The following is a 26,338-nucleotide window of genomic DNA, read 5'->3' as shown; positions in this document are numbered from 1 at the left end:
CCGCCCGGCGGGGCGCGCGGCGGCGCGGAGGCGGCGCGGCGGCCGCGTGAGGGCAGCGGGCGCCGCTGCCTCCGCCTCCGCCACCACCGCGGAGCCCGGCGCTTCCGCCTGGCGCTTCTCCTGAGCCTCGGCGGCGGCGGAAGCCAGAGCCGGGCTCCCGTCTGCACCGCCTCAGCCGCGGGCCCCGCCGGCCGGGCCGCCCCCTCCCCGCGCGGGCGGGGAGCGCGCGGCCGCCTCCCCCTCCCCCTCCCCCTCTTTCTTCTCCTCCCTCGTCGCCTCCGCCGCCGCCGCTGCCGCCGCCGCCGCCGCCGCCTCAGCCTTCGCCTCAGCCGCCGCCGCCGCCGCCGCCCGCTCCCGCCCGCGCGCGGCGGGATGGACGATCAATCCAGGATGCTGCAGACTCTGGCCGGGGTGAACCTGGCCGGCCACTCGGTGCAGGGGGGCATGGCCCTGCCGCCTCCTCCGCACGGCCACGAAGGGGCGGACGGCGACGGCAGGAAGCAGGACATCGGCGACATCCTCCACCAGATCATGACCATCACCGATCAGAGCTTGGACGAGGCGCAAGCAAAGTTGGTGTCGTCTCATTAAGCATCTTTTGTGTGTGTGCGGGAGCCGGGCCCGCGGCCGAGTCGGGGCCCGGGGTGGCGCCCGGGGCAGGGGCCTCAGCCCTGGGCAGGGAACTTTCTCCGCAAATCGGCCTCCTGCCCGGGCCTCGGGGGGACTTGCCCGCACCCCTCGACGCGGGCGGGAGTCGGCAAAGTTGCTCTCGGGGCACGGGACTGACTTGGTGCCACGAGGGTTTTGTGGTTTTCTTGCCCTCCCCTGTCCGGCCCTCTCGCAGCCCGGCCCCCTCCCACGGATTCAAACCTCCCGCCTGGACCCTGTGCACGCCGCCCCGAGAGGGCCCCGGGCCGCACTTGCGGGAAGTGCAACTTTCTCCTCCATCCGGGAGTCGCGGCGCCGGGCTCCACTTGGCCGCGGGACGACCTCAACGTGCGGGCGGCCGTCCCAGCCGGGCGGGCGCGGGGTGATGGGCGGTTCCCTGGCGGGTCCGGGTGCGGGCGGCCAAGTTCTCGGGGAAGGGAGGGCCGCCTCGCAAACTTTGCCGAGCTGTCACCGCCCGCTGGCCGTAGTCGGGCGGTCGCCGGCGCCGCGCCCGCTCCCCCTGCGGAGGGCGGACGCGGGAGTCCCTCCGCGCCGTCCCCTCCCCCGGGTCGCCGTCGTCTGTCCCGCTATCTAGGCTCCCCGCGCGGGTTCGCGCCCTGCGGTCGCCGAGGCAGCTGCCTGCCGGGCAGATGGGTCGCGCCTGGTTGGGGCTGGATCTTTGGCCGCCGGAGCTTGCGGGCTGTCGCTAACTAGTCAACTTGAGTTTCTGTTGACTTGCCATGGTTCCAAGGAGCCTTCCAAAATAGAGGGCCGGAATTAAATCTTGGGTCTAACTTAAAGGAAGGCGCCATATTATTCCATAGGTGATGCTAATACCTTTGTGTTTTGCTATTTGTTTTTTAGGAAACATGCCCTGAACTGTCACAGAATGAAACCCGCGCTCTTCAGCGTCCTGTGTGAGATCAAAGAGAAAACAGGTAGGAGGCTGCGCCCCGTAGTGGGCCTGGAGACCCCCGAGGTGGGGTCAGAGCTACTCCTTCCACTCTCCAGTTGAGAGCTGCTGCTTTTGGGCACCGCCATCTTTGATCATTCTCTCCTTCCCACCTCCTGGTCTTGAGAAAAAACTGCAATAAATCTGGAGTCGATTTCTCAATTCCGCTCCTGGTATAAAATGAAGTGTAGATGCGGACGGGGCTGGGTCGCTGTCCCCAGGCGGCCGCCCCTGGCTGCAGGCAGGGAGGGGGCCCTGGAGCGCCGGCCGCCCTCCCCCGCTCCTTTTCGCCTTGTTTGTATGTCAGTTTTTAAAAGGAGCAACGGGAGACTGGATGCCAGGGACCGAGACCCCGGGAGAAGCATCGCCCGAACTTTGTTTTACTTAGACAGTCCTAAGCTTCAGCTCCACAGATCGAAGAATAGATGCAATTGAACAGACTCCAGTAGGATGTTTGAATTAGTGTTTTAGTTGGGAAGGCTACTTTTAAGGAGCAAGAAAGGGTAATGATGTGTTTAGGCATATACAATGTATTACATCTATTACTACTTTCATTAAATTTTATGCTTGAAGTCATTACATTGTAAATATGTTTAGTATATTTTATAAAGTAGAAAAAGGTTCACATTAGCAGGTTAAACAATTTTTGAAGTGTTCAAAGCAGAGAACACATGAGAAGACAGGTTTTATAGAAGTGCTGGAATAAAAACTACAAAAACAGACAAATTTCTGGCAATTCATTTCAATTTAATTTTCTTGTTAGACTTTTTAAAATTAAAAGTATTTTAGCCTTGAGGTGATAGTAGGAACTCAAGTGGAATTAGAAATTTAATTTAGATGCTCTATTTCAGATTTGGCATTATCTGCCCTGTATATGGCAAACAAGTGCATTAAGCAAGCTTTACTGTTGTGTGTGTGTGTGTGTGTGTGTGTGTGTGTGTGTGTGTGTGTGTTAGCTATAAGGTATTATAAAGTTGCTGTTTTTTAAGTTGAGGCATAGAAGAGAGAGTTAAAAGTCCAGGATATAGCAATATCCAATATACAAGTGATGCTATTTAAAAGATTAAAAGTCATTGTGTTTAAATCGAGTGCACAAATGATAGCACACTGAATACACACGTTAGTTGGTAGGAGAATTGTCCTCCTTTTAAACATATTTTTCACTCTGCAATGCTATTCTGATTGTAAAAGTAATCAAGAGAAAATGGATTATTGCTACCTATTAAAATATATGCTAAAACCATAATTAACAGAAAATATTGAGATCCTTAAAGAGTAGCTTTCCTGCTTATCATTCACATAGTATTCATGGTTTGTAAATGTTGAGTGATTCCTTTAAAGATAGATTTTACATTTTGAAAAGCACAGGCATTTTAAATTACTAACTTTGTGTTGATTTTTAGCTACCTTTAGGAAGCATTGTGATTTAAAATGGTAGATAATTTTTATCTGACTATAAAATAAGACAAGCATTAAATCTTGAAGATTCTTAGTTTAGAAGCCTAAAAGTGTACAATTCTCAGTAAATTATGTTGCTTAATGTCCAAGGATTTTCTTGCTATCAGGGCTCCACTTCAGTTTCTGCTGACAGCTAAGCACTGGGGTATTGACTATGTTGTGAATATTAAGATTGATTCAACTTACACAGCATTATATTACTAGGGAGACGGGATTGATATTCTTCCCCTATCACCCCCTTCTCGTTATTTGTATTTATTTATTTTTTTGCCTTTTTAAAGTTTTGGCCTAGCCAGCTTGAGAACCAAACCCAGCAAACTGTTTTTCTTGTTTAGACATTTAGCAGCAGGCAGAATTCAATTAGGAGGCATAAGTCCTCTAGTTGCTTATTTGCACAAGACTTAGTTACACCATTCTGAAAGGAAAGTATAGTCAGCCTCATGTCAAAGGTGAGTTACGAAAAAGAAACAAGTCTTTTCAGAGTCTGGGATTACTGGCAGAGAGCTTTGCTAGGGCTCTTGCTATTTAAGAAGCAAGAGGTAGCTGACAAAGGAAATTTTTGTGTTTTGAAAATTATTTCTGAGGCTTTCAGTGATAACTTGTAAATTAGATCCTCTTTTTATGTTTTGGCCAGCAGATTCAAGTTTGTACGTTATCTCTTTTGTAAAAAGCCAGCAGCCGACAAAGAGTAAAGGCGGCTGACTGGGCTGAGGCATCTTCCTGCCTGCCTCTAAGCTCGAGAGGGATGGGATTTAAGTACCAAATGATTGATGGGGGTGAAGCTCTTTCTCTCCTCTCCTTTCTCCCCTACTACCCATAGCTCCACCTCACCCTCCAAAACTAGTCTTAGAAGGAGACAGGGACACTGGACCTAGTATTCTTGATTTGAAATAAAACATCTGTGTAGACATTAGTGTTACCAAGGCAAAGAAAGCGGGGCAGCAAATTCCAGGCCTCCCCCCTTCTTCCCCACATCTGTTCCCACAGTTCTGCTTTGGAAACATCCTGAACTAATAAAATAAGCATTGTAGAATATATGTATATTATACAATGATTTTTCTTTAGATCATTTTATTTAATCTAATAATATAGTATCCAAATATTAATTCTCTGCAATCTAGAGAAAGTTTACCTAGTCATTTGTAAGAGAAACCGGAACATTATGTGATGACTCTATTCTGCATAATGGAGGAGTAGGGGGTTGACTAGTCGGAAGGTGGGGGGGGGGGAAACTGTCACTTCAGTGGATAATGTCATTTCAGTTGTGATTCTCCTAAAATAAGACAAAATCATTTTAAAAAAATTCCATATTTATATATCTGCCAGTAGAGTTTGAGGTTTCTGATTAGGCAGTGAACATAGCCAGTTCTGATGCACATGAGGGATTTAGTTTGGAAAACATCTTTTTTCTCTCCTACCAAATATGAAAAGGTATTTTTCCCTTCTGACAGATAAATGCGTAATCTACCACAATTATATTATTTTCTTGTTCGGAGTTAGGGAAAGTATACTTTTACTATGAGGTGCTTGCCTTTTCTTGAAAATGTATTCTTTTGTAAAATCCATTGTACAATTATTTTTGAGTAGAAACGTCATCTCTAGTTGAGTTGTGATATTTATGCAGTTTGAAAGCAACTGAAGAGTTATAGCCTTTAAAATCAACATATTTCTCTATTTTAAACTAAGAAACCAGCGAAATAATTGTTGATATGTTAAGATTTTCCTCTTAATTACTTTTTAGTCATATTTTACCATCTATGTCTTATTAAATATCCTTTATGCTCCGAGGTCTCCTCACCTACATACTTATTTTGGTGCATTCCCTTACATCTTTTTGGCCACCTTAATCTGATTGTTGAAGTATTTTTCTTTGTGAAATATTCCATCCTCTCAAATCTGCCTTCTTTCCAAAGCCTTTAATTATGAGAGTTCAAATGAAGAAAATGGTTCTTTTTGAGAAATAAATGAATTTTTAAAAATTCTAATGAAAATCCAACATTTTCATATATAATCTGAATCATATTATGAAAAAAATGTTTTGTATTAAAAAAAATCAACACAACCTTTTCCTTTCTAAATGGTAGGTTAAAATACTCTATGTTGATAGCTGCCAACCAAACTCTGATTTATTGCCACCACAAACCCTAAGTAGCGTTCATTTACTAGTAATGTCTAATGGCATACATGATGGTTTGCCAGATTTGTGGCCTTTGTGAGGCTTATAAGCAGGACTGACTTGGGAAGATCATAAAACTTAATGAACTTCTCTACTGCAGGAGGTGTCCGCAGGGGAAGAGAAAGGCCTGCTTGGCTGGTTGGGCTGGTTGAAGTATTTTTTATGTTTAAGGAGAAGAAAATGACTATTAAAAATGCTTTACTTTTAAGGGACACCCCCCCCACGAACAAGTCATAAGAATTTTAGATATCAAAACTGGATCAAGAATGTAGCTTGTTATGTGAGTTTTTATATGCATTTAGAATGTGATATATATGATTAAACCTTTTATCTTTAGTGCTATCAGTATGACTAGGTTTCAGAGGGACAGAGCAGTGCTCTCAGTGAACCTCTATTTAATTCTGACCCTACAGGCTTAGAGACTCATTGGAGTCTTTTTCTGTTTTCTTTTTTTTTTATGCTTCAATATTAAAATTTGTTCTTTTTCTTTGTATAGTGCCATGTAATTCTTTAATTCCCAATGTATAAAAACCAAATATTCCATGAAGTGAAAATTTAACAGGAAAGGTGAAAATTGTTATATATGAGACTAGGTGCTATTGTACATATTGCATGTATTCTTTTAAGTTGCTTTTGCAGTATTTCCAATATAATTATCATTATTTGTCCCAGACGTCTAAAAGCAAATGCACCGTTCCATACATGATTCATTTTTGTGTTTTAAATGAACTTACTTTCTAGCTTTTTAAAAACTTTTTATTATGGACAACTGGAAACGTAAAAAACATGTAGAGAGAAGAGAAACTTGAACCCCCATGAACTAATTGCCCACTTTCAGCAGCTAGCAACACTTGGCCAGTCTTGTTTTCTCTGTAACTCCCACCCTTTCAAAATTATTTTAACATTTTAACTTTCATATCCGTTTTAGACACATTATGTCTTGTTTACATTAGAAATATTAAATAACTAAACAGGAAAAAATATAAAGTGAGGATATCTTAGAAATGTTGTAAATTATATTGCTTTATCACAAATTTTTCCTTAAAGCAATTAAGAATATTTTCATTGAATTTTTTTTCTATTTCTGTAGTTTTGTATAACTCATTGTAGCTTCTTGAGGTATTGAGGGAGGATGTAAAAGAGTGGTGTTTTGCTAACTTTCTTACTCTACCTCTCTCATCCTTTTAAGACAATACATGCAACATATTCATAGAAAATCTACAAAAAAATCCTCCTACCATACTGGTTTAGAACTTCATGATCTACGGTATCAAGTATTATATTATTTTAAAAATATGGGGATATCTTAAAACCCTTTTTTTTCCTTCCCAGTAAAAATATATTGAACCTCTTGTCAGTACTAACCTGATCTGTGCAAGTAATTCTTTCATGCCTCAGTTTTAGTGGAGTTCATTTTATTACAGATTGATGTACTTTTGGTCTTTTGCTTGGGACTTTACTATATTATTTTATTAATTTACATAATTTTATTCTTAATCAGAAGTATATTAATACAGTAGCAAAGGAAGCCCTGATTTGCCCTAAAGAGCTTAGTGTTTCATCAGCTTTCATAAAATATATCTGTGTACATCTTTCATACCATAATCCTTTTCCCTTTTAATTAATTTCACTTGTACGTTTAGATTTCTATTTATAAATTTTGTAAAAGTTTTCTTCCAAGACAGATTTAAGTTTAACATCTTACTTGGAGTATTTATATTTTGATACTTTATGGTGGCATTATACAGGATGAAGTTCTGTTATATGAAGTATGGTCATAAAGAATTGAAACCGCATTTCATGAACCACACCCTAAATCAGTCACCACTTTATTTTATACTCATACCATTGAGGTATCTATTCAGAATAAATACTTAAAACATCAGCACAAACACATAAAATTAAATAAAGATTTTAGACTATTTTTCCTCTATTCAGGTACATGTGGACATCTTTAGGTATTTATTATTTCAGTATTGACACTATGAGAATAATGTTTTATTTGTTTTATCAGCAGGCTTGTGTTAGCCATTTATCAGTGTGATCAGCATGATTTAGGTAGTAACTGACTAACAAAGCTTGCACACCCCCCACCCCCTCATGTTGACCTTTTCAAGCATTTGCTCTACTTCAGTAGGCCATTTGAGTCTTTAAGTATGAAGAGAGTAAGTAATTTACATCACTATGTAGTGTAAGTTGGTGGAAGTTCTCAGACCGGCTATCAGATTTTTTTACAGTTACAGAAGTTAATCAAATTGCTATCACAGTTAGGTGATAGTGTTGTTATATTTAGCAAATAAATTAATAAGCAATGCTTGAATGAGTCACTGAAAAAATAAAGCATCTTTTTATGCCTTCAGACATAGAACATGTTCAAATAAATTTCAATAATCTTCAAACTTAATTCTAATTATTGCCCTTGTAGGTAGAATAGTAACCAGAATCTCTTCTTTATTATTTTTTATAGACGTATTCTATAAATATAATATGTTTGTAGTTTTTGATGATAACGGTAGTTTGCTTTGGTACTACATTTGAGTGTATCTGTAGCAAAAAATTGTGTGATAGAATGTGTTAAGTTGAAGTGGCATGGTTTTGTTTTTGTTTTTTTCTTTTTTTAGACTACATGATAGTAGCTGATAGGACTGAAGACAATTAAAATTAATTATGGATAAAAATAATTGTTAAAAGTTTTGTACTTTTTTTTCTTGAGTTTAACTGCTTTAAAAAAAGCCATTTTGAACAATAACCCCTTTTGTGTTAAGGACTTCGTATACAATGTAATCCTTTTAATGCTGATGATTCCTCACGATGTTTAAACCATTATTTGGGAGACTCAACATATGTTATGGCAAAATGATTTTTTTTGTGTTTGTTTTGTTTTATGTGATACATCCAGTTTTCAAAGCACATTTCTTAGGCATCAGAGTCCAGCAGGTGGCTTTTTACATTAAAAAATTCATAAATTTTAAAATCCCATAAAATTTTATTTCAAATTCAAATTAACTAATTGAGAATGTCAACATTTCCACTGTCTCTATATTAACATTTATAATAGAACAAATGGTTGCATATAGAAATTATCTGCAACATAATCTAAATTAAGATTCTAAACAGGCATTACAGATGCTGGTAACTTTGGCAATTATCATTTTGTTTGGTGAACAGTAGTAAAACAGTGTGCGGTAAAAGTGTTTAGAGAGAGAGGATAAATAAATTGAACAGTTTTGCAATGCAAAGTGGTTTGTGGTGTTTTTGAGGATTTCTTGGCTCTCTCTTAACTGCTATTGTGAGCCTGGAGCAGATTTCCCCATTGCTAATGCCCTAGAAGTATTAATTCACTTTGATATGCTAATTAGAGGGCATTATGCAAGAAATGAGATTAAGTGGCAGCATGAAGCCATTTGCCTGTCAGTAAATTGAGAGCTTTAGCATCAGGAGGAGCTTTGTTTTTTTTTTTTTTTTTTTTTTTTTTTTAGTTTCTCTTGGTTTTGCATATAAATAAAATTGATTGAAAGGTCTAGAGAAGCTTCTAGAACATTGCTGTATTTTTTTCCCCCTCTTATGATTACTGAAACATGGTGTTACAGACCTTTTCTGAATATTAATTGACCTAATTGGAGATACAAATAGGAAGTTTTTATTGTACTCTCTTATATGAAAGCATACTAAGAATTATGTGTCGTCTAGTCTTTTTTTTCTAAAGCCTAATTTCGGCAACATGGCTAGTAAACTGTTATCACCTCTTTTCAGAGTGTAAACTTGTGTGTGTGTGTTTGTGCAGTAATGTCTTCACTAAACTGAACTTCACAAGAATATTTTCTTCACTAGGGAAAGAAGGAATAAGTTGTTGACCTGGGCATCAGGATACTATATTAAATGAGCATTAAGACTGTGACTTCAATACCTAAAAGCAGGAACAATTAGAATTAGTGGTTATACTCTGCACTTTACACACCTGTGGAATTTACATTTCGGCATATATGTGTTATAGAAGATCACTGCATTTTTTGATTTTCATGTTGAAGATTGAGTTTCATACTTGACTCTGATTTTGCTGACTGTGGTGGTTTAAGCCAGACCTTTGATTTTTCTCTCTGTAAAGCTCCTGTGTGATTTTCTGTATTTTGTGGGGGAAATGCATGAATGAATACGCGGATTGGAGTCGTGGTCTGGGAGGAGGACAGAACTTCCCTGGGCCCTTGAAGAATTTAAGATTTCCTCAAACATGGAACTTTTTTTTTTTTTTTTTTTTAAACCACTGCTAGAGGTAGAATTGCAAAACCCTGCCCTAACTGCTACCAGGCTGTGGTTAGATAGGAGAGAGTTTGGATAAAGCATTTATATTGAGGCTTGGTTCTCGTGGCTGAATTCCACCACTGTGGCTGGGACTTTAGACCTAGTAAAACCATACCTTCTCTTCAGAGCCATATGGGTTATTTAGTCACCACAGCTGCCATGCATACACACTACCAAGGCTGGCATCTCCTCTGTGTGCGTGTGTGGTGCCTGTTAATGTTAATAGGAGTTAGGAATGTGCACAAAGAGAGGGCAATGAGAGTCTCTCCTGAGACATTTACATTTCTCAGTAAAGAGGACTTAGTGTACCTGCATATTAGCTGGTCTTCTAAATGAGATAACTTGCTTACTTTAAATTCTCATTCCCTTCTCAGACTCCCTGAACTAGTTAAATCAATGAATCCTCATTAGTCTATGATTACTCGCAAAATTTCATTTAAAGTGTATGAAGTTATTTTTGATTGAAATGAGAACAAAAAGCTTTTGAAATTGCATATTATTATTTTTTAAATGAAAGGTTTTTACAGGTTTTCAAATGTACAAAAGCCTTGCATATAGGAATTTATAGAGAAATTATCAAGAGGGACTCCTGAAATACTTGATAGGCATTTGATGGGGGGAAATCACTGTATTTAAAAGAATTTATGTAAGTGAAATGGCAAGCTTATATGTGATGTTATGTAGATACCTTTACTATCTTAGTGTCCTCAAATGAAGAAGAATTGACTTAGGTGGTCTCATAAGTTTCTTTCTCACCCCACACTTCTTTCAAAAAAAAAAAAAGCAGTAAGGATGAAGGTAGTTGGAATTCATAGTCAGATATATCATTTTCAACTTGGAATAGGAACTAGAACAGGAAATTGATTTTATATTTATTATGAAAGCAAGAACTCTGCCACCAACTGACAGCTATCCATGTTTTAGTTTTGTGATAATTGTTCACAGACATTACTCTGCAGTTGGCCCAGATTATTTATAATGTTGATCAGGAGCGTTTGTCCGTTAAAAGGTATGTGTATAATGAATATCTTTAATTAAACCAAGTAATATCGGAATATTTTATTTTCCTTTACATTGGATCTTAGGTTTAGGATTAACTGTCAGTACTGGTAAGAACAAGTTACAATAGATTGTGCAACGATTTCTCTGGCTTCATGGATGTATTTATTACCATTTTTGAACAAATTATACTAACATGAAAAGTTGTGTTTGAAATGATTCTGTGCTAGATAAGGCGATACATTACAGGAATGGTTGGGTTTATGGAGCTTTATGTAGAGGTTTTCCCAGAAATTATAGCACAGGGCTGTCACTATAAAACCCAGTGATACAGTTGGTAATAACATACAGTGAAGATATTTTTAGATTTTCACTTGTTATTCAAATAAGTGAGAACCCTCCAGTTTTTCTCGTCATATTTCTTTGTTGGAATCAGTAGAGGAAAAAAATGAAGGAAATTCTTTTAACTGTGTATGGGGTGTGGGTGTTTGACGTGACTGAATTTCCTCTTGCTCACCACTTGTTAGAGCTGTGATGTGATATTGAGGATATCCTTAGGAACTTATTGACTTCTTGGTTCTTGACCTTTTAACTGGGATCACGTATACAAATGGAATGTCTGAAAATGAATGATGGACTCTATACATAAATTCTATTCTGTTAATGTATTATACGAACTGATCTTGATTTATTTAAGTAAATGACATTTTGTGTTCAATGAAGGAAACATTTCTTCCTTTGGTATAATCAGGCTAAAAAGATTAGAGTTTCTAATATGAAACCAATTCTTTTTTTGACTGATTATCATTATGGCTTTTAGTTACCGTGATTATTATGTCGCTTTTAAATTTCTAGTATTTTACGAAATATTGGCTTAATATGTTAGAGTATTTTCTAGAACTAAACTACCCTCTGTGTGTACTTTGTTTTAACTTGAATATTGGGAGTTTAAAGTTTATACTCAGTTGACTGTTGTTCAGTGAGTAAATTATTTTAGAAATACAGACATTTTTCCCATTTGAAAAAGTAGCTATCAACCATTGTAATGTGAGAAAAAAGATAATTTGCTTCTATGAAGTTTTCCTTTTGAATTTTAAATGTTAGAATTGATGGCCAAGCCATAGGATTTCTAAATCTGTTCATCCTTAAGCAATTATAATTTGCTGAATTTAGCAGAGTGGAAAGGCAAGTCTCTCCCCTCCAGAAGATTCCATTCATTTAATGATGATAACAATAAAAACTACAACGTACTGAGGACAATCTGTGTGTCAGGTGTCGTGCTGGGTGTTTTAAGTGCATTAAAAAAATATTCTTGGAAGTTTAAAACGTGATACATTCTTTTTGGGAAAAATTCATATAATGCAGACGATCTGTAATATCTTTTACATTTGCAGCAACCCTCCAAGGTAGGTATTTTAATTGTCAATTTGTGGATGAGGAAACCAACACCTCAGAGGTTAAGTAATTAGCCCATGGCCTCATAGTAAAGTGGCAATCCAGGCTTTCCTTGCTCCAGAAGTGGTGGCAGAATCTCTCAGCTCGGGCCAGGGAAGTTGTGGAAATTGAGGATTCAAAGAAGATGGCAAAACCTGAGCTTAAAAAAAATGTGGTCAGGTTCAAAGTGACACTGAGTGGCAGCAGAGCTGCGGTCAGCACTAGTGTAAATATTTGTAGACAACCATGTTTTACAGACTTCAGTTTAATGGCAAAAATCTGCCCTAAATGCCTCAGTAAATATATGCTGGAGAACAGAAGCCTATTCACTGAAGAAACAATTGACTTTAGCTTCTCTGTTGTTAAAGTGGCCTCTAGTGATGGTGCTGCCGTGACTAGATAGAGCAGAGGAGAATGGCTTCCTCCTGGCTGGTGGGCTGGCAGTTTCACTGGCACTGCCAAATGTACTTCCTATTTGTTGTGCAAGGGAATTGGAACAGTGAGGCATTTATCATATCATCCCCTACTCCTCATGCAAGCAAAAAAGGAGAAGTTGTCAATGAAAGAAAAAGAACTGTAATCGCACATTTACATATGCTTCTAATTGTTGATTTGGGGATTTTCTATGAATATAGCTTCACAAAACAGATGCTGTTTAAGAAAAGGGGGAACATAATTTTGTGGGCAATGAATTAAGTGTTTTTGTGGCCCTCTCATCCGTAGCTAGGAGCAGTTTGTGGACCGCGTCTGTGAACGCGGCTCATAATTGTTTTTCACACATAAGTTATGCAAATGAGCTTTTATGGCAACTGGCATAACAATTAGCATCCTCCAGCAATATTTTAGCAGGTTAATTGCAAAATTTCTAAATTGTACATCTGACTTGTTAATTAGGCATGACAGAGGTGGTAAAATAGTTATCTTCAGGCAGTGGCAGCCAGGAGCTGCTTGAAATGCAAAGAGCAACGATTGATTGGATTTGAGGGTTACAATTGTGGGAGCACTGCTGTTGTCAAGTGCCGTGGAACAGCTCTGCTCCATCAGTTGCCTCAGAGCAAGAACCGCGTAGTTGCTGCGAGTATTCTGCCATTTACAAATCTGCTTTATTTAACTCTACAACTCTCCCATTCCAACCTATCCAAACTGTTCGTTTCATACAGTTTGTTCTGCATGGGGATAGTTGAAATGAAACGGCAACACAAAATAAATTATTTTGTGCTTGAATTTCAGGACCCTGGAAGTTTACTTTCTATTTTAAAGTCCATCTCTGTATGTTTCGCTTAAAAAAAAAAAAAGCAGATACAGATTTCCTGTTTTTACTAAATTGTAAATTTCAGTTCTCAGACTTTAAATGTGATTGTTTGCTTTTTAATGATTTAACTCTTAAACATCATTTCCTTTTGTGCTTCACATGTTCATTGTAGGAAAACAGTCATGCAAAAATGACTGTTATTTGTATTTTAGTCCTAGTTCTGTAGATAGATATAGGAGAGGAAGTGTTCAACATAGTGGTTGCATACAGTGGACAAGTTCACCTTTGTGGAATTTATAAAATAATAATCAGCATAGCATATTATTGTAATATTGTGTACCTCTAATAGAATTTTTCTGTCTGCAATATATTTTTAAAAACTTTTTTCAAAATCAGTTTTATTTGAATTTCTGTGGTCCATTTCATAGTTTGAACTGGATGGTAACAATAATTTGGTAAACATAAACATTAGTGAACAGAGCGTGATGGCACATGTGTATCTGATTGTGCCAAAATGAGCCATGCCTTTTGTGTTTAAATTAGGCTAATTACATTTTTCTGTGCATATAGTACCTACAAGTACACCGAATAGGAAGTTAAGCATGTGTGAAATTTGATGTCACCTTTGAATTCACATATATTCTCTTGATTAAGCCACATTGTGTTTAATGTTGAAATGTTATATTTTCATTTAAAAAGTAAATGTTCTACATGTGCAGCTGTACCAATATTTTACATTTTCTTGTGACATGTGTATATGGAGGAAGTGCCATTTATGATATGTTGTCATCAATAATTTTGTCACTGGGAATAAAAGGCTTTAAACTCATCCACCCACTGGAACGTTTTATCATATTTATTTTTAAGAGATATGAAATTAGTGAACAATTGAGCTCTTTATATGTAGGAGATGCAAATGTAACTGAATATTTACCATTAATGAAGTGCAACATAAATATCTCAGTGCCAATAAATTATACATAGCAGTAGTGTATTCTATAAAGATCTAATAAGTAGTTTTTTTTTCCTAGATCCTTTAGCTACATTCTTTATTAAGGTCTAATTTACAGCCAATGGAGATGTTAAATATTGGTTAACTTTTTAGAATGATCTATTGAATTTGAAAATATTGTATTTTGAGTAAGAGTAAAACATCATTCCAAATCATTACATTTACTGATTAAATGCTCACTGATTTTTATCCATCACTGTATTCAACAATTCAAGCAAGAGTTTACTACAGTAATGCTTCAGTGGATAATATTTGGAATAGAGTAACCATTTTAATGAGGTTCATCGAGAGAGATTCAGCAGGGAGCATTTCAGGTGTATTATGGCTTTTGTCTTGTCATGACGCACGTCTCTGTAACATTAGAGAAAAGCTACAGAGCCCCACTCATCTCAGTTAAAAAAAAATACAAAAGCCAAAACAATAAGCAAAACCACCTTTTAAGTAAAGTCTAAGTGGAAAGCTATAAGTATAGGCGACACTGCATGTTTTTAGGAAACTTGATAAGTAAATACCATTTTTTGTAGGTTAAATTTCCATCACATTTTTTAACCGTCCCAATATTGATCACCCTATAGAGGAATGAGACTGAAGTCTGGTAGTTATTAGTATAAAGAGGGTCAGCTGCAGAGACTGGTACCAAGCAGAGGCTCTCATGGTAATGATGCTGCTATTTATAGATCCCCATTTCATTAGTTGCAGAGTTTCAAGGAAGAGATTTTCTCTAGGGGAAATGGATACTTGAAGTTCATTTTCTTCCTCACATTAAGGCAGAAACGTGAACAACCTTCAGTATAGGACATACGATTACAGTATTTTTACAGGGGGAGTTTATTCCCTAAATATATTTGCAACAGTAAATATAAATTTAAAACATAATGTAGGAATTCAGAAATGCTAGTTGCCATTCTGGCTGAGCGCTACTTTACATACATTGTTTTATTACCTTTCTTGCTATATATTTCTTGTAAAAATGATTAAATTTTCAGAAACTATGCAAAGCTGAACACAACCGTAGCTGTATTCCCTTTCTTTTAGAGTGCTTTAAGGCCTGCAAAAGAGTTAACTGATTACAAGAAGAGTAGTTTCCAAAAAAATACAGTCCACCCACAATGTGTATCTGTTACATATTTGTAATATAGGGAATTGTGCTTTGCTTCTTGAATTCTTGACATTTGAGTTATTTTTTTCCCTTTAAGAGAATATTTACTTAGTTAGTATTCACTTAATTAGAACTGACTGTTTAATGTTTTCTGGGAGGGTATTTATGGTATTTTCTTTGCTATATTTGCATTCCAGAAATTAAGTCCCCCTGCCATTATTCGGCGAGCCTTTCATACATTAGAATGATGAATTGAAAGCAGAAATGGGAAAAAGACTGCAATGCAATGAAAATTTAATCAGCGTCTTCTGCTGCTTTAATAAGGCAAATAATTCTTATTGGCCGCTGTGTTAAGGTTTCTAATATTTAATTCATAACAAACCTTGCATTATTCTGCAGTAGCATCGACAGCTCCACTTTGCTGCCTGCCAACAGGCAACCATAAAAACTTAAAAGCAGATGTAAATGTCTAAAACAAGGAGAATGATTAGATCTAAAGCAGTCAAAAAAATCAACAATATTGTGAAAGAGTTTGATGGATGTCTATATTTAGTGATGCAAAAATGATATTAATTAAACACACTTGAGCAGATTTTTGTTGGAGTTGGAGGTAACCTTTTACAAAGCATAGCCTTTAGTGCCTGACCAAAGACTCCAAAGGAAAGCAAATGTCAATACGATGTTGATAATAACCTTCTTTAAACTGGACACAAACTCCGCCATTAATGCTGGAAGTATCTGGTTTATATTCCTGTGTAAATGAATTCTTTCAGCAAATACAGTGCTAAAATTGAGCTAATGGAATAAAATGTTTTATCTTCAATTAACCCAGTTTGAGAAAAGCAGTAGCTTTCACATTCTAATTTTTGTTTGAAATGCCTTTTTTAAAAAAATTTTATCACAGAATTAAAGAGAATATATGTTTTTATTTCCTAACCTGAATTTAATGATTCTGTAAATAATAGTTTTCGTCTTTCTAGATGACCATCTAGATTATCCCAGTCTTTTGTGTTAGGTTATGCTGGGCACTAAGTTTGAACCTGAAGAAATGAACAAAAAAATATTGTTGCCGATTACATGTAAACAGCCTGAATCATTCAAAAGGATGTGGAGAAGAGTATTTCTGTAGTGTGAAGCTAGAGAAATGGCAACCTGCCAAAGCTAGGTGCAAGCTCTTGTTACATGGAAGGGCTGGGCCTGTTCTCATTTCTTCTTGAAATGGCTTAATTGGTGTCAGCACCCCAGGGATAAAGGCCTCTAACACTGAAATCCACACGATTCACCCTGTCTCTGCTCAGTGTAGGGAAACTGGTAACAACTGGTGGTGAATGAGGAGTGAACGGTGCTGTAACAATACTCGATGATGTTTGGGATGACAGAAATTAATACGCACTTGCTTGAAGAAAGCAATGATTAATGGCAGTGAGCACGGGAACGCTGTCCCTCCTTTTACTCCACTTTGATGGGGATTGAAAAGCAAAAGGCTGTTTTCATTCTCTGTAGAAAGCAGAGGTCACACAGAGTACATTATAGCAATTTTTCCTCTCTGGTTTTTTTATTTCATAAATATTATGATAAGCATAGATTAGATAGATTTTTTTTATGAAAGCTTAAAAGGATATTTTATGTCACTTAAACATTGTTGTTTATGCATAAAGAAATCACACATTCTTCTCTTCACTTGTTAGATCATTTCCCTTCATGTCAGAATAATTAGTGTAATTAGGAATTAAAAAAACCCACAAACATGCAGTTGTATTAATGCTGCTTACCATTTTGTAACTGGAATCAAAAGGGCTTAGTTTTCTAAAGCCTGCTGGCATAGGATGGGGACAGGAGTGTTGCGGGGGCTTTCACCTTTTTTCTTCCCCTCCCCCATTTTTCTCAGTGAATGTTTGACGTAAATATATTTTGCAAGGTACTTGCACTTGTCAGCAGCTTTCTTAGCCATTTGATAAAGATTCTTTATTCTACCAGAAAGCCTGAAATAACAGAACTGTACTTTGGATAATGAATTCTTCATCTGTGGAGAACTTTAAAACAAAGTACAGTGTTGGCATTTTTTTTCTTTTGAGTGAGAAGGCTGATATATCTTTTGGATCCGACAGGAAGACATAAATTAATAGAGTTCTGGAGTTCAGTTTCTCATTAATAATCCATTTTGTCATGGTTCTTGGCATTGTCAGCCTAGTAGCTGGTTCATATTTTGCTAAAGGATAAAAGCAGATTATGTCTTAAGGCACAAAGCAAGAATAAAGAGTTTATCGCCTTTTAGGGGAAACTACATGCTATAAAAAAAATACTGTTTTGCAAAAAGTTTCAATTTTTAGTTAGAAATACATTGTACATTTTTCATAGGTAAAGCTTTTATCTTAAGATCTGAAATGGTTCTTGGAACCTTAGGATATTAGAGTTTTAGATCATTCCTTAGAGTTGCCCTTGCTGATTATTTGCAAAGGTTTGTTTTTCAGGGACAGTTACGGTAGATAGACTTAAGCCTATTTTTATATTGTTTTTAGAACTCAGAGGTGAGGATATGATTATAGTTCAAAAAGAAATACAGAGAAGTCACTATTCCTCTTTTTGCACTGGTGGTTCTAGATATTGTTACCCCTGGCTGGTTTCCTAGACATGGGATCCTTCACAGCTACTGTGAAGGTTGCAGTTTTTAAACATCTAAAAAAAATCCATTCAATAAAATAAAATAGCATTATTTCTAATTGGATAATCCTATAATGCCCCTCTTTATGGAGGCTCTAGAAACAGATTATTTGTAGACCTTGAACCTGGTCACAGGTTCTCATAAATGACATAATTAAAGTTGTTTGTATTTTAAAGAAATTAGTTCTTGTAAAATTGAAGTACCAAACCCTCCCTGATATTTGATAATATGGTCACTGGTGAACTGAGATCCCACATTATTTAAGGGCGGGAAGCAAGTTGAAGGGAAATGGTTACAAATCATACCACGATTTTTCAATGCATTTAAGAATGATGTGTGTGTGTGTGTGTGTGTGTGTGAGATTTGTATTGCAGATCTTTTACAGACACATTCTTAACTGAAAAATATGTGTAGTCTTTAAAACTTGGGACTTGTGCTGCCATTCCCAGTTATCCCTAATTTTGTCGGTTCATTTTTAAACTTCCAAGTAAAATGTGGGGTGTACAAAATCTCTAGTTGATTATTGAGCTAGCAAGCTATGAGAAAAAAAAGAAGGGTCTATCTGGGTTATAAGATAAAGAAAAGAGTATGAAATTATGACCTAATAGGGAAAATATTGGAAGATTTTACTTATCTCTACTTAGAAGGGCTTATTCTTACTATAATTTGAAAATCTTGATGTTTTCTGGGTCATTAAAGTTCATTGGATAAAATTGGGCTAAATTGATACCGACAGTGGTATGCTCTAAAGATTCATTTAGGAATGGAAGGACTATTCTATTTTTTTAGTTTCTATTCTCTAGGACACTGTAAGCTCCTAGAGGGCAGGACTAGTCTTTTTTTTTTTTTTTCTGAAGCACACAGAACGTGCTCAATAACTTATTTTTAAATAAATAAGTAAATGCCTTCTTCACACATTTTCTGATGTGTATGTGCTGAGTTTGTTTATTTATTTATTTATTTATTTATTTATAAGTAAGCTCTATGCTCAATGGCTTGAACTTTACTACTGGGAGATCAAGAGTCACATGCTCTACCGACTGAGCCAGTCAGGTACCCCTGTGCTGAATATTTTAAATCTGATATTACATTTTTCTAATCCTTTATGTAGAAATTTATCTTAACTCTAATAACCACATACAATATAAGAAAACTGCCATAGTTACTTACCTGAATCTTAATAATTTATATGCAAATTACATATAAAAGTAATTTTTATATATTACTTCTCCCATTACTATCATTAATGATAGTATTTATGCTAAAAAAAAGAAAAATCTGTGGTGAAACTCCTGTTAACATGCTTAGAGTTAAATAATCACCTTGAAGTTTTTACTTTAAAACTAGGTATGATAAGCAATCCATTTCATAACTAGGAAATATTTGTGTATTTCCAAATAGTAGTTTTGAATTATGATGATTTAATACTTGTTTCTCTATAGAGTTGGGAAGGACATTTGTTTTAGTACAGTGTAGTGAAATCTGTTTTGAGTAGATTTTGACAAGAGACATTTTGCTGACACAGAATATTTTGTTCATTTTGACTCTCAAATAAGTTCTTCTGTCATAATGATTGATTTATATTCATTTTAGACTGTACAGTTTCATGACTGAGTTTTCTATCTGTAAGATACAAAAATCTCTGTTTAAGTTAATGATAAATTAAATAATTATCTTCAGAGGTGACAGATTGGTCACATGGATTTGACTAGTCCAAAGATTAACCTAAGATTAAATAAAAATGTACTATGATTATGAGTTATTGAAATGAATGCTAGTTTTAAACTAGCATTGTCTGTGCCAGTTTCTGTGGGAACACAGAATATAGTAAGATTTCATTTACTCAATTGCTATAGGTTTTGTCCTTTAGACTTAGTTTTAATTATATAACTTATCTGTACTGTTGTCATTGTTGAACTATTTACTTCCTGTTTTGAACCCTCCAAAGATCTTTTGTGGCTCATCAGGTGTAAAAATATGGGATATCGTACTTCATATTGATTTGTTTTTTTTACTGTAACCCTTAGTGCAATTTGAAAAAGTTAAAAAGCAGAACCCTAAATATTTATAATGAAAAGCCATTGGATATAATTATGTCATGAATTTCCTAAGTTGCAGTACCAGAAGACCATTTCAAATGACAAGTGAATTTGGTGCATGCTAAGTGGTGAGTTAGATAGTAGCTCTTCAGTTGAGGTATATGTCTAAATCTCATTTGCTACTAATAAACTAATTGCCGAATATTTTGCTTCATGAAAATCATTAAAACATGGAAAGCTTAGAACTATTTGATGAATATTTTATTCCTTTTTTGTCTTTATTCTTAAAAAGCCATATAATTCAAATATGTTATTTCTTCCACTAGTAGTTAATAAGTCATAACTGCTTTTCACAAATACCTATGCTGTGGTACTCCAGAAAGCTGTAGAGCAGGAAGTTTTAAATCTTTTTTGGTTATACTTTCCTTTGTGAATGGGATGAAAGCAATGGATACATTGCCCACTTCCTAAAAAAAAAAATGTACCTACTCCTGGAAATTTGAATACAATTGTAGAGAGTATATAGATACCTTGAAAATCATTATGGATCCCTCATGCAGACCATGGCCCTCAGTTTAAGAACCTCTTTTGTATGGGGTGCCTGGGTGGCTCAGTTAAGCATCTGCCTGGGGCTCAGGTCATGAACCCAGAGTCCTGGGGTTGAGCCCTACATATGCTAATTGCCAAATATGTCCCTTAACAACACACATCCCAAAATCAGATTTCCCTTGCTCCTTGCTCAGCGGGGAGTCTGTTTCTCCTCTCCTTCTGTCTACTGCTCTCCCTGCTTGTGCACTTTCTCTCTGTCAAATAATAAATAAAATCATAAAAAAAATGAAAGAACTGCTTTTGTAGAGGTTGACTTTTTTTTAACCCATATTTTGTCCCAATTTATAATTGCAGTCCACTTTTTTCTTGGAAGCCTAACGGGTTTACTTTCTTACTAGTGGTTCTACAAACATTGATCTCTGAGCCTGGTGAATGGTTGTATTAAGGGGAAAGGATCAGGAATATGAAATAGAACAATTGCATGGAGGGGAAGAACAAGCTAGCAGTGAGTCTCGGGTTCTGGTAGACCTGGAAAAAGAGGACAGTGAGAAGAGGGAAATCTGATTTTGGGATGTGGCTTGTTAAGGGACTTACTTGGCAATTAGCATATGTTGACCTGTAATAAAAAAAAGTATTGGTTTACACTCTAGGTAGTATAAGCTCCTTGTGAGGAAGGGAATTTGTCTTATTGGCAGCTTCTTTGCTCCCTGGGATTCAAGTTTTGCTTCATGGTAGAATTCCTTTAAAATATCCAGTTCTCGGGCGCCTGGGTGGCTCAGTTGGTTAAGTGACTGCCTTCGGCTCAGGTCATGATCCTGGAGTCCCTGGGATCAAGTCCCGCATGGGGCTCCCTGCTCGGCGGGGAGTCTGCTCCTCCCTCTGACCCTCTTCCCTCTCGTGCTCTCTATCTCTCATTCTCTCTCTCTCAAATAAATAAATAAAATCTTTAAAAAAAGTAAAATGAAATATCCAGTTCTTATGTATATAAATTAAGTAAATGATTTGTTCAGTAGGAAACTATTTAATATGTTAAACTTTCCTGAATGAAGATTTCTGAGGAAAATATCTATGTCAATAATGTTCAAGCTTTTTGATCTTGGGACCCCCTTATACTCTTAAAAGAAATTTTGTTTAAGTGGGTTTAATATCTGTCAATATATATTATATTAGAAATTGAAACAGATTTTTAAAATATTAAGTTACTTTACAAATTACACACTTGTTACTTTTTTTAAAAACATTTTTATTTTTAAGTGATCCTTACACCCAACATGGCCGAAGGCAGACGCTTAACCATCTGAGCCACCCAGACACCCGATCCTTACACCCAACATGGGATTTGAACTTATAAACACAAGACCAAGAGTCATATGCTCTACTGCCTGAGCCAGCCATAAACTTGTTACATAACAAAAATAACATTATTATAATTATCAACTCTTTACAGGATTTTCCAAAACAAAACAAAATGGTAAGAAGAATGGCATTATTTTACTTTTTTGCAAGTCTTTTTAATGTCAGGCTTAATAGAATACAACTGGATTCTCATATTTGCTTCTGATTCAGTCCATTGTCATATGGTTGATATATATGAAGTGATATTTGACATCATGCAGATATGTAATTGGAAAAGGGAAGAGTATTTTATTTTATTTAAAAATTTATTTAAGAGAGAGAGAGAAAGCACAAGCAGGGGGAGGGGCAGAGGGAGAAACAGGCTCCCCGCCAAGCAGGGAGCTTGATGTGGGGCTCGATCCCAGGACCCTGGGATTATGACCTGAGCTGAAGGCAGATGCTTAACCGACTGAGCCACCCAGGCGGCCTGGAAGAGTATTTTCACAGCCATTTCCAATCATTATGGATGTTCTTTTTGATACTACTCCAAAACTTGACAAGTGGTAGTTTCTTTTTTTATTATTATGATGTTATGTTAATCACCATACATTACATCATTAGTTTTTGACGTAGTGTTCCATGATTCATTGCATAGAACACCCAGTGCTCCATGCAGTACGTGCCCTCTTTAATACCCATCACCGGGCTAACCCATCCCCCCACCTGACAAGTGGTAGTTACTTAAAGGTTAGTTCATATGTGGAATCTGAAGCCACATTAAACTTTCTACTCTGTTTCATTAAAATCTGTTGGTCTCGTTTGCACTTTGATGGTTCTTCTACTCATGCATGATTTTGTACCACTATGTTTTTGTCATTTGGAAGATATTGGTTCACTTAGTTAGGTTTATCTTCCAAATGTTAACACATTTCATTATTTAAGATAAAATTACATTTGTTGGATAAGGAGGATACGGAGTGTACGCACGTGCACATGCACACGCACACTGGAATATTGTGCAGCCATAAAAAGGATGAGATCATACCATTTGAGACAACATCGATGGACCTAGAGGGTATTATGCTAAGTGAAATAAGTCGGAATGAAAAAGACAAATACCATATAATTCCTCTCCTATAAAAATGAATAAAGAAACAAAAAGAATCAGGCCTATAAATAAACTGATGGTTGCCAGAGGTGATGGGGGTGAAGGGACGAGTAAAATGGCTGAAAGGGAGTGGGAGACCCAGGCTTCTAGGTATGGAATGAATAAGTCATGGGTGTAAAAGGCATAGTGTAGGGAATATAGTCATTGATACTGTAACAGTGATGTACTGAGACAAATGTTCACTTGTGGTGGGTGAACTTAGTATAACATATAAATTTGTCAAATCACGATGTTGTACATCTGAAGCTAATGTAACATTGTGTGTCAACTATACTCAGATACAAACAAAGTCTGACAATGCAAAAAAAATTACATTTGTTAATATTACACAATTTATCAGAAAAGTTTTCAAGTACTGGGAAGCTGTCACACTCACAGTGGTGGACACAGCAGTGTTTCAAAATTCTAATTTTTTTCACTGAAACTTGAATTTTATCATTAGCACCAAAAACTATAGTTATTTTCCTGGAAGTTCATTTTCCAAAAAAAGTCTGCCAAATATCTAAGTTGAAATAACCAAGTTTGTAAGTCATTTGTTTTTCAAGCAGCTAGTTCAGCTTGGAACTCGGTTGTACAAGTGCTTTTCTTCATACTTAGTATGCAGCAGCAGTGTTTTGTATATAATTCCTATTTTGTCACACAGAATATTAAAAAGACATGTACTCAAGGTATAATTAAATGAATAATTTTTACTGTTTCATCAAGGACATTCTGAAGTGAAACTGGTGTTTTTTGTTGTTGTTGTTTTCCAGTGCCTGGTAAACAATACAATGACTTGCTAGTATAGTTTGGTGCCATTGCCTTGCTTGGTTGCTAAGGCAGCAGGAGTTTCCTCTACCTGTGCTTGTGTACCGTCAGTGCAAATGTCAACACAGTAAAAAAAGGGCAATAACCTTTTAGTATTGTAAAAATAATTTTGACTTTGTGGACTCCTGAAAGGGTCTCAGGAAACCCCGGGGATCCATGTGTCACCTTTTGAGAAGTAAACTACATATAAAATATAACTTGTGCTAAGTTCATTGTTTTGTTTTATTTTTTATTTTTTTAAGATTTTTTAAATTTATTTTTGACACAGAGTGTGTACAAGCAGGGGAAGCAGCAGGCAGAGGGAGAGGGACAAGCAGGCTCCCCCCCCACCCCCAGCAGGGAGCCTGATGCGGGGCTGGATCCCAAGATGCGGGGCTCGATCCCAGGATGTGGGGATCATGACCCGAGCCGAAGGCAGACGCTTAACCGTCTGAGCCACCCAGGTGCCCCCATTATTTTATTTTTGTGTACAATATCTGTATGGAACAATTACCTGAAAAGAAGTAGATTTTTATTATGCTACTCCTGAAGGTAACAATACATCCTTAAACCATTGTTGTGGTCCTCTGGGAGTATTTATTAAGTGCCTATACAAATATGATGTTCTGCTGAATGTTCTTTAAAGTTAAGACAACTTTGCGTTTGTAAAGTGGATCCTATAATCACTCTTAACTGCACACATAAAAGCAAAAGGAAAGATCAACAGATGCACTTTGGCTAAACAGATCTAGCATAAGCTTCCTGGGGTCTGAGGAAGTTGCAGAGTGATTATTTACAAAATAAGAGTTGGACTAGGTGATTTCTAAGGTCTCATTCAGCTTTAATATTTACTATTTAAAAATACCAAGTGTGTTGGGGCGCCTGCGTGGCTCAGTGAAGGTTAAGTGGCTGCCTTTGGCTCGGGTCATGATCCCAGGGTCCTGGGATCGAGCCCCGCATCAGGCTCCCTGCTCAGCGGAGAGCCTGCTTCTCCCTCTCCCTCTGCCTGCCGCTCTGCCTGCTTGTGCTTGCTCTATCTCTCCGTCAAATAAATAAATAAGATCTTTTAAAAAAATTAAAAGTACGGTGTTTTTAAAAGCAGAATTGGCCCGTTTAATCAAATTAGTTACGTATTAATGTTGTTTTCACAGTATTGAAAGATGGAATGTACTGTATAGAAGAGGAAATAGAGGGGGCTTGTAAATGGAGAAAGTTTCTAGAAGCAAGTGGGTTTTAAGTGGCAGGGAAGAAGAAATTGAATGATAAGGAGATGCACACTGCAGGGTGTTTAACATCTCTCTGAGGAGTCTTTGTGCTCCTCACTAGAAGAGCAAAGAAGGAAAATTTGAGTTCAGAAATAATACTCAGGCCTATCAGTTGGAGAATCTGCCGGTGGTATGCTCTGATACTGCCATATGTAGTATGAACTATTGAAAAATCTCCGAAGTAAAAAGTGGATCACAACATAAATAATGTTGATTCTGAGGTTCTCTTAGCCCCATTTATTGCATTTTGCCCAGAAAGCTGTAATATTTTTTTTGAAGGGGAAAACAGTATTTAGGCTTTTAAAAATATTTATTTTTTGCTTTTCAATTAAAAAAGAAAAACCCTTACATTACCTTAAGATATTTTATTGGTCTTTTTCTTCCCCCCCCCCTTTTTTTTTTTTTAACTGCACCCAGTGTGGGGCTTGAACTCACACCCTGGAGATCAAGAGTCACATGCTCTATTGACTGAGCCAGTCCCGGGTGCCCCTATGGTCTTCCTTCTGACAATTCTGTAAGGAAAGTATAATATTCAGTTGAGGCGGGGCGGGAGGGGGGGAAGCCCCTCAAGCTCAGTCCAGCAGTGTCAAAGTCCTTTTTGTAAAAAATTGCTAGTTGGAGGGACTCAGTGAATCCTGGGAAGGTGCTGTTTAGATCCTTAAAAAGGAGAGAGGGCTTCTGTAAGGCAATTTTGTGTTCAGGCAAAGTTGGAAGGTGGAAAAGCTGCTATTGTGGCAATGTTTAAGGAGAAAAGACTCCAGAGACTATGTATTTTGGAAATATTTGACAACATTAGCAACATCAACTGCTGACAAAAAAAGAACCACCTCTTTGGCAAATCTTTCACAGTTGTGCCAAGAAAAGCAGCTTCATTGGAACATTTTCATAAACTATCATCAGTTATGCAGCGGCAGCTTCACAAATCAGAAATGATATCTTCAGGCGCTGCTGTCAAGTGTTATTCAAATAATACCAGCCTCACATTTGAATAACAGCAGACATTTTGAATTAATTAATCAGATGAGATAGTCTAGGCCTTTTCTCATTAGTCTCTGGGTCAGGCTTGGGAAGATATATGTGTTGGTGATGATATACTTGTCTTTAATCGTGATTTATGAAGATTTAGGATTGTGTGTGATTTGTCACAGGTTCTGGGAAAAGGCTGGTGCATATTTCATTACCTAATCTGAGATTGATTTTATGAT

The 26,338-nt window shown here is 37.3% G+C and overlaps 1 protein-coding gene across 2 annotated transcripts in view; it reads left to right on the top strand.

Annotated features, from left to right (window-relative positions):
- Positions 1 to 255: 255 nt before the first annotated feature.
- The window catches only part of PBX3 (PBX homeobox 3), a 205,940-nt gene continuing 179,857 nt past the window's right edge, over positions 256 to 26,338 (top strand). For both annotated transcript variants that reach the window (XM_025888466.2, XM_025888464.2), the window contains exons 1-2: positions 256 to 572; positions 1,513 to 1,586. In XM_025888466.2, the coding sequence (XP_025744251.1) occupies positions 373 to 572; positions 1,513 to 1,586 (274 nt within the window). In that variant the 5' untranslated portion in view covers positions 256 to 372. The remainder of the gene's footprint in view (positions 573 to 1,512; positions 1,587 to 26,338) is intronic.

The sequence above is a fragment of the Callorhinus ursinus genome, unplaced genomic scaffold (genome assembly GCF_003265705.2).
Source record: "Callorhinus ursinus isolate GAN/ISIS: 27379988/994484 unplaced genomic scaffold, GSC_fseal_2.0 scaffold24, whole genome shotgun sequence".
Lineage (NCBI taxonomy): Eukaryota > Metazoa > Chordata > Mammalia > Carnivora > Otariidae > Callorhinus > Callorhinus ursinus.
The sequence above is the reverse complement of the archived record's forward strand: the minus strand, read 5'-3'. Positions and strand labels throughout refer to the sequence as shown.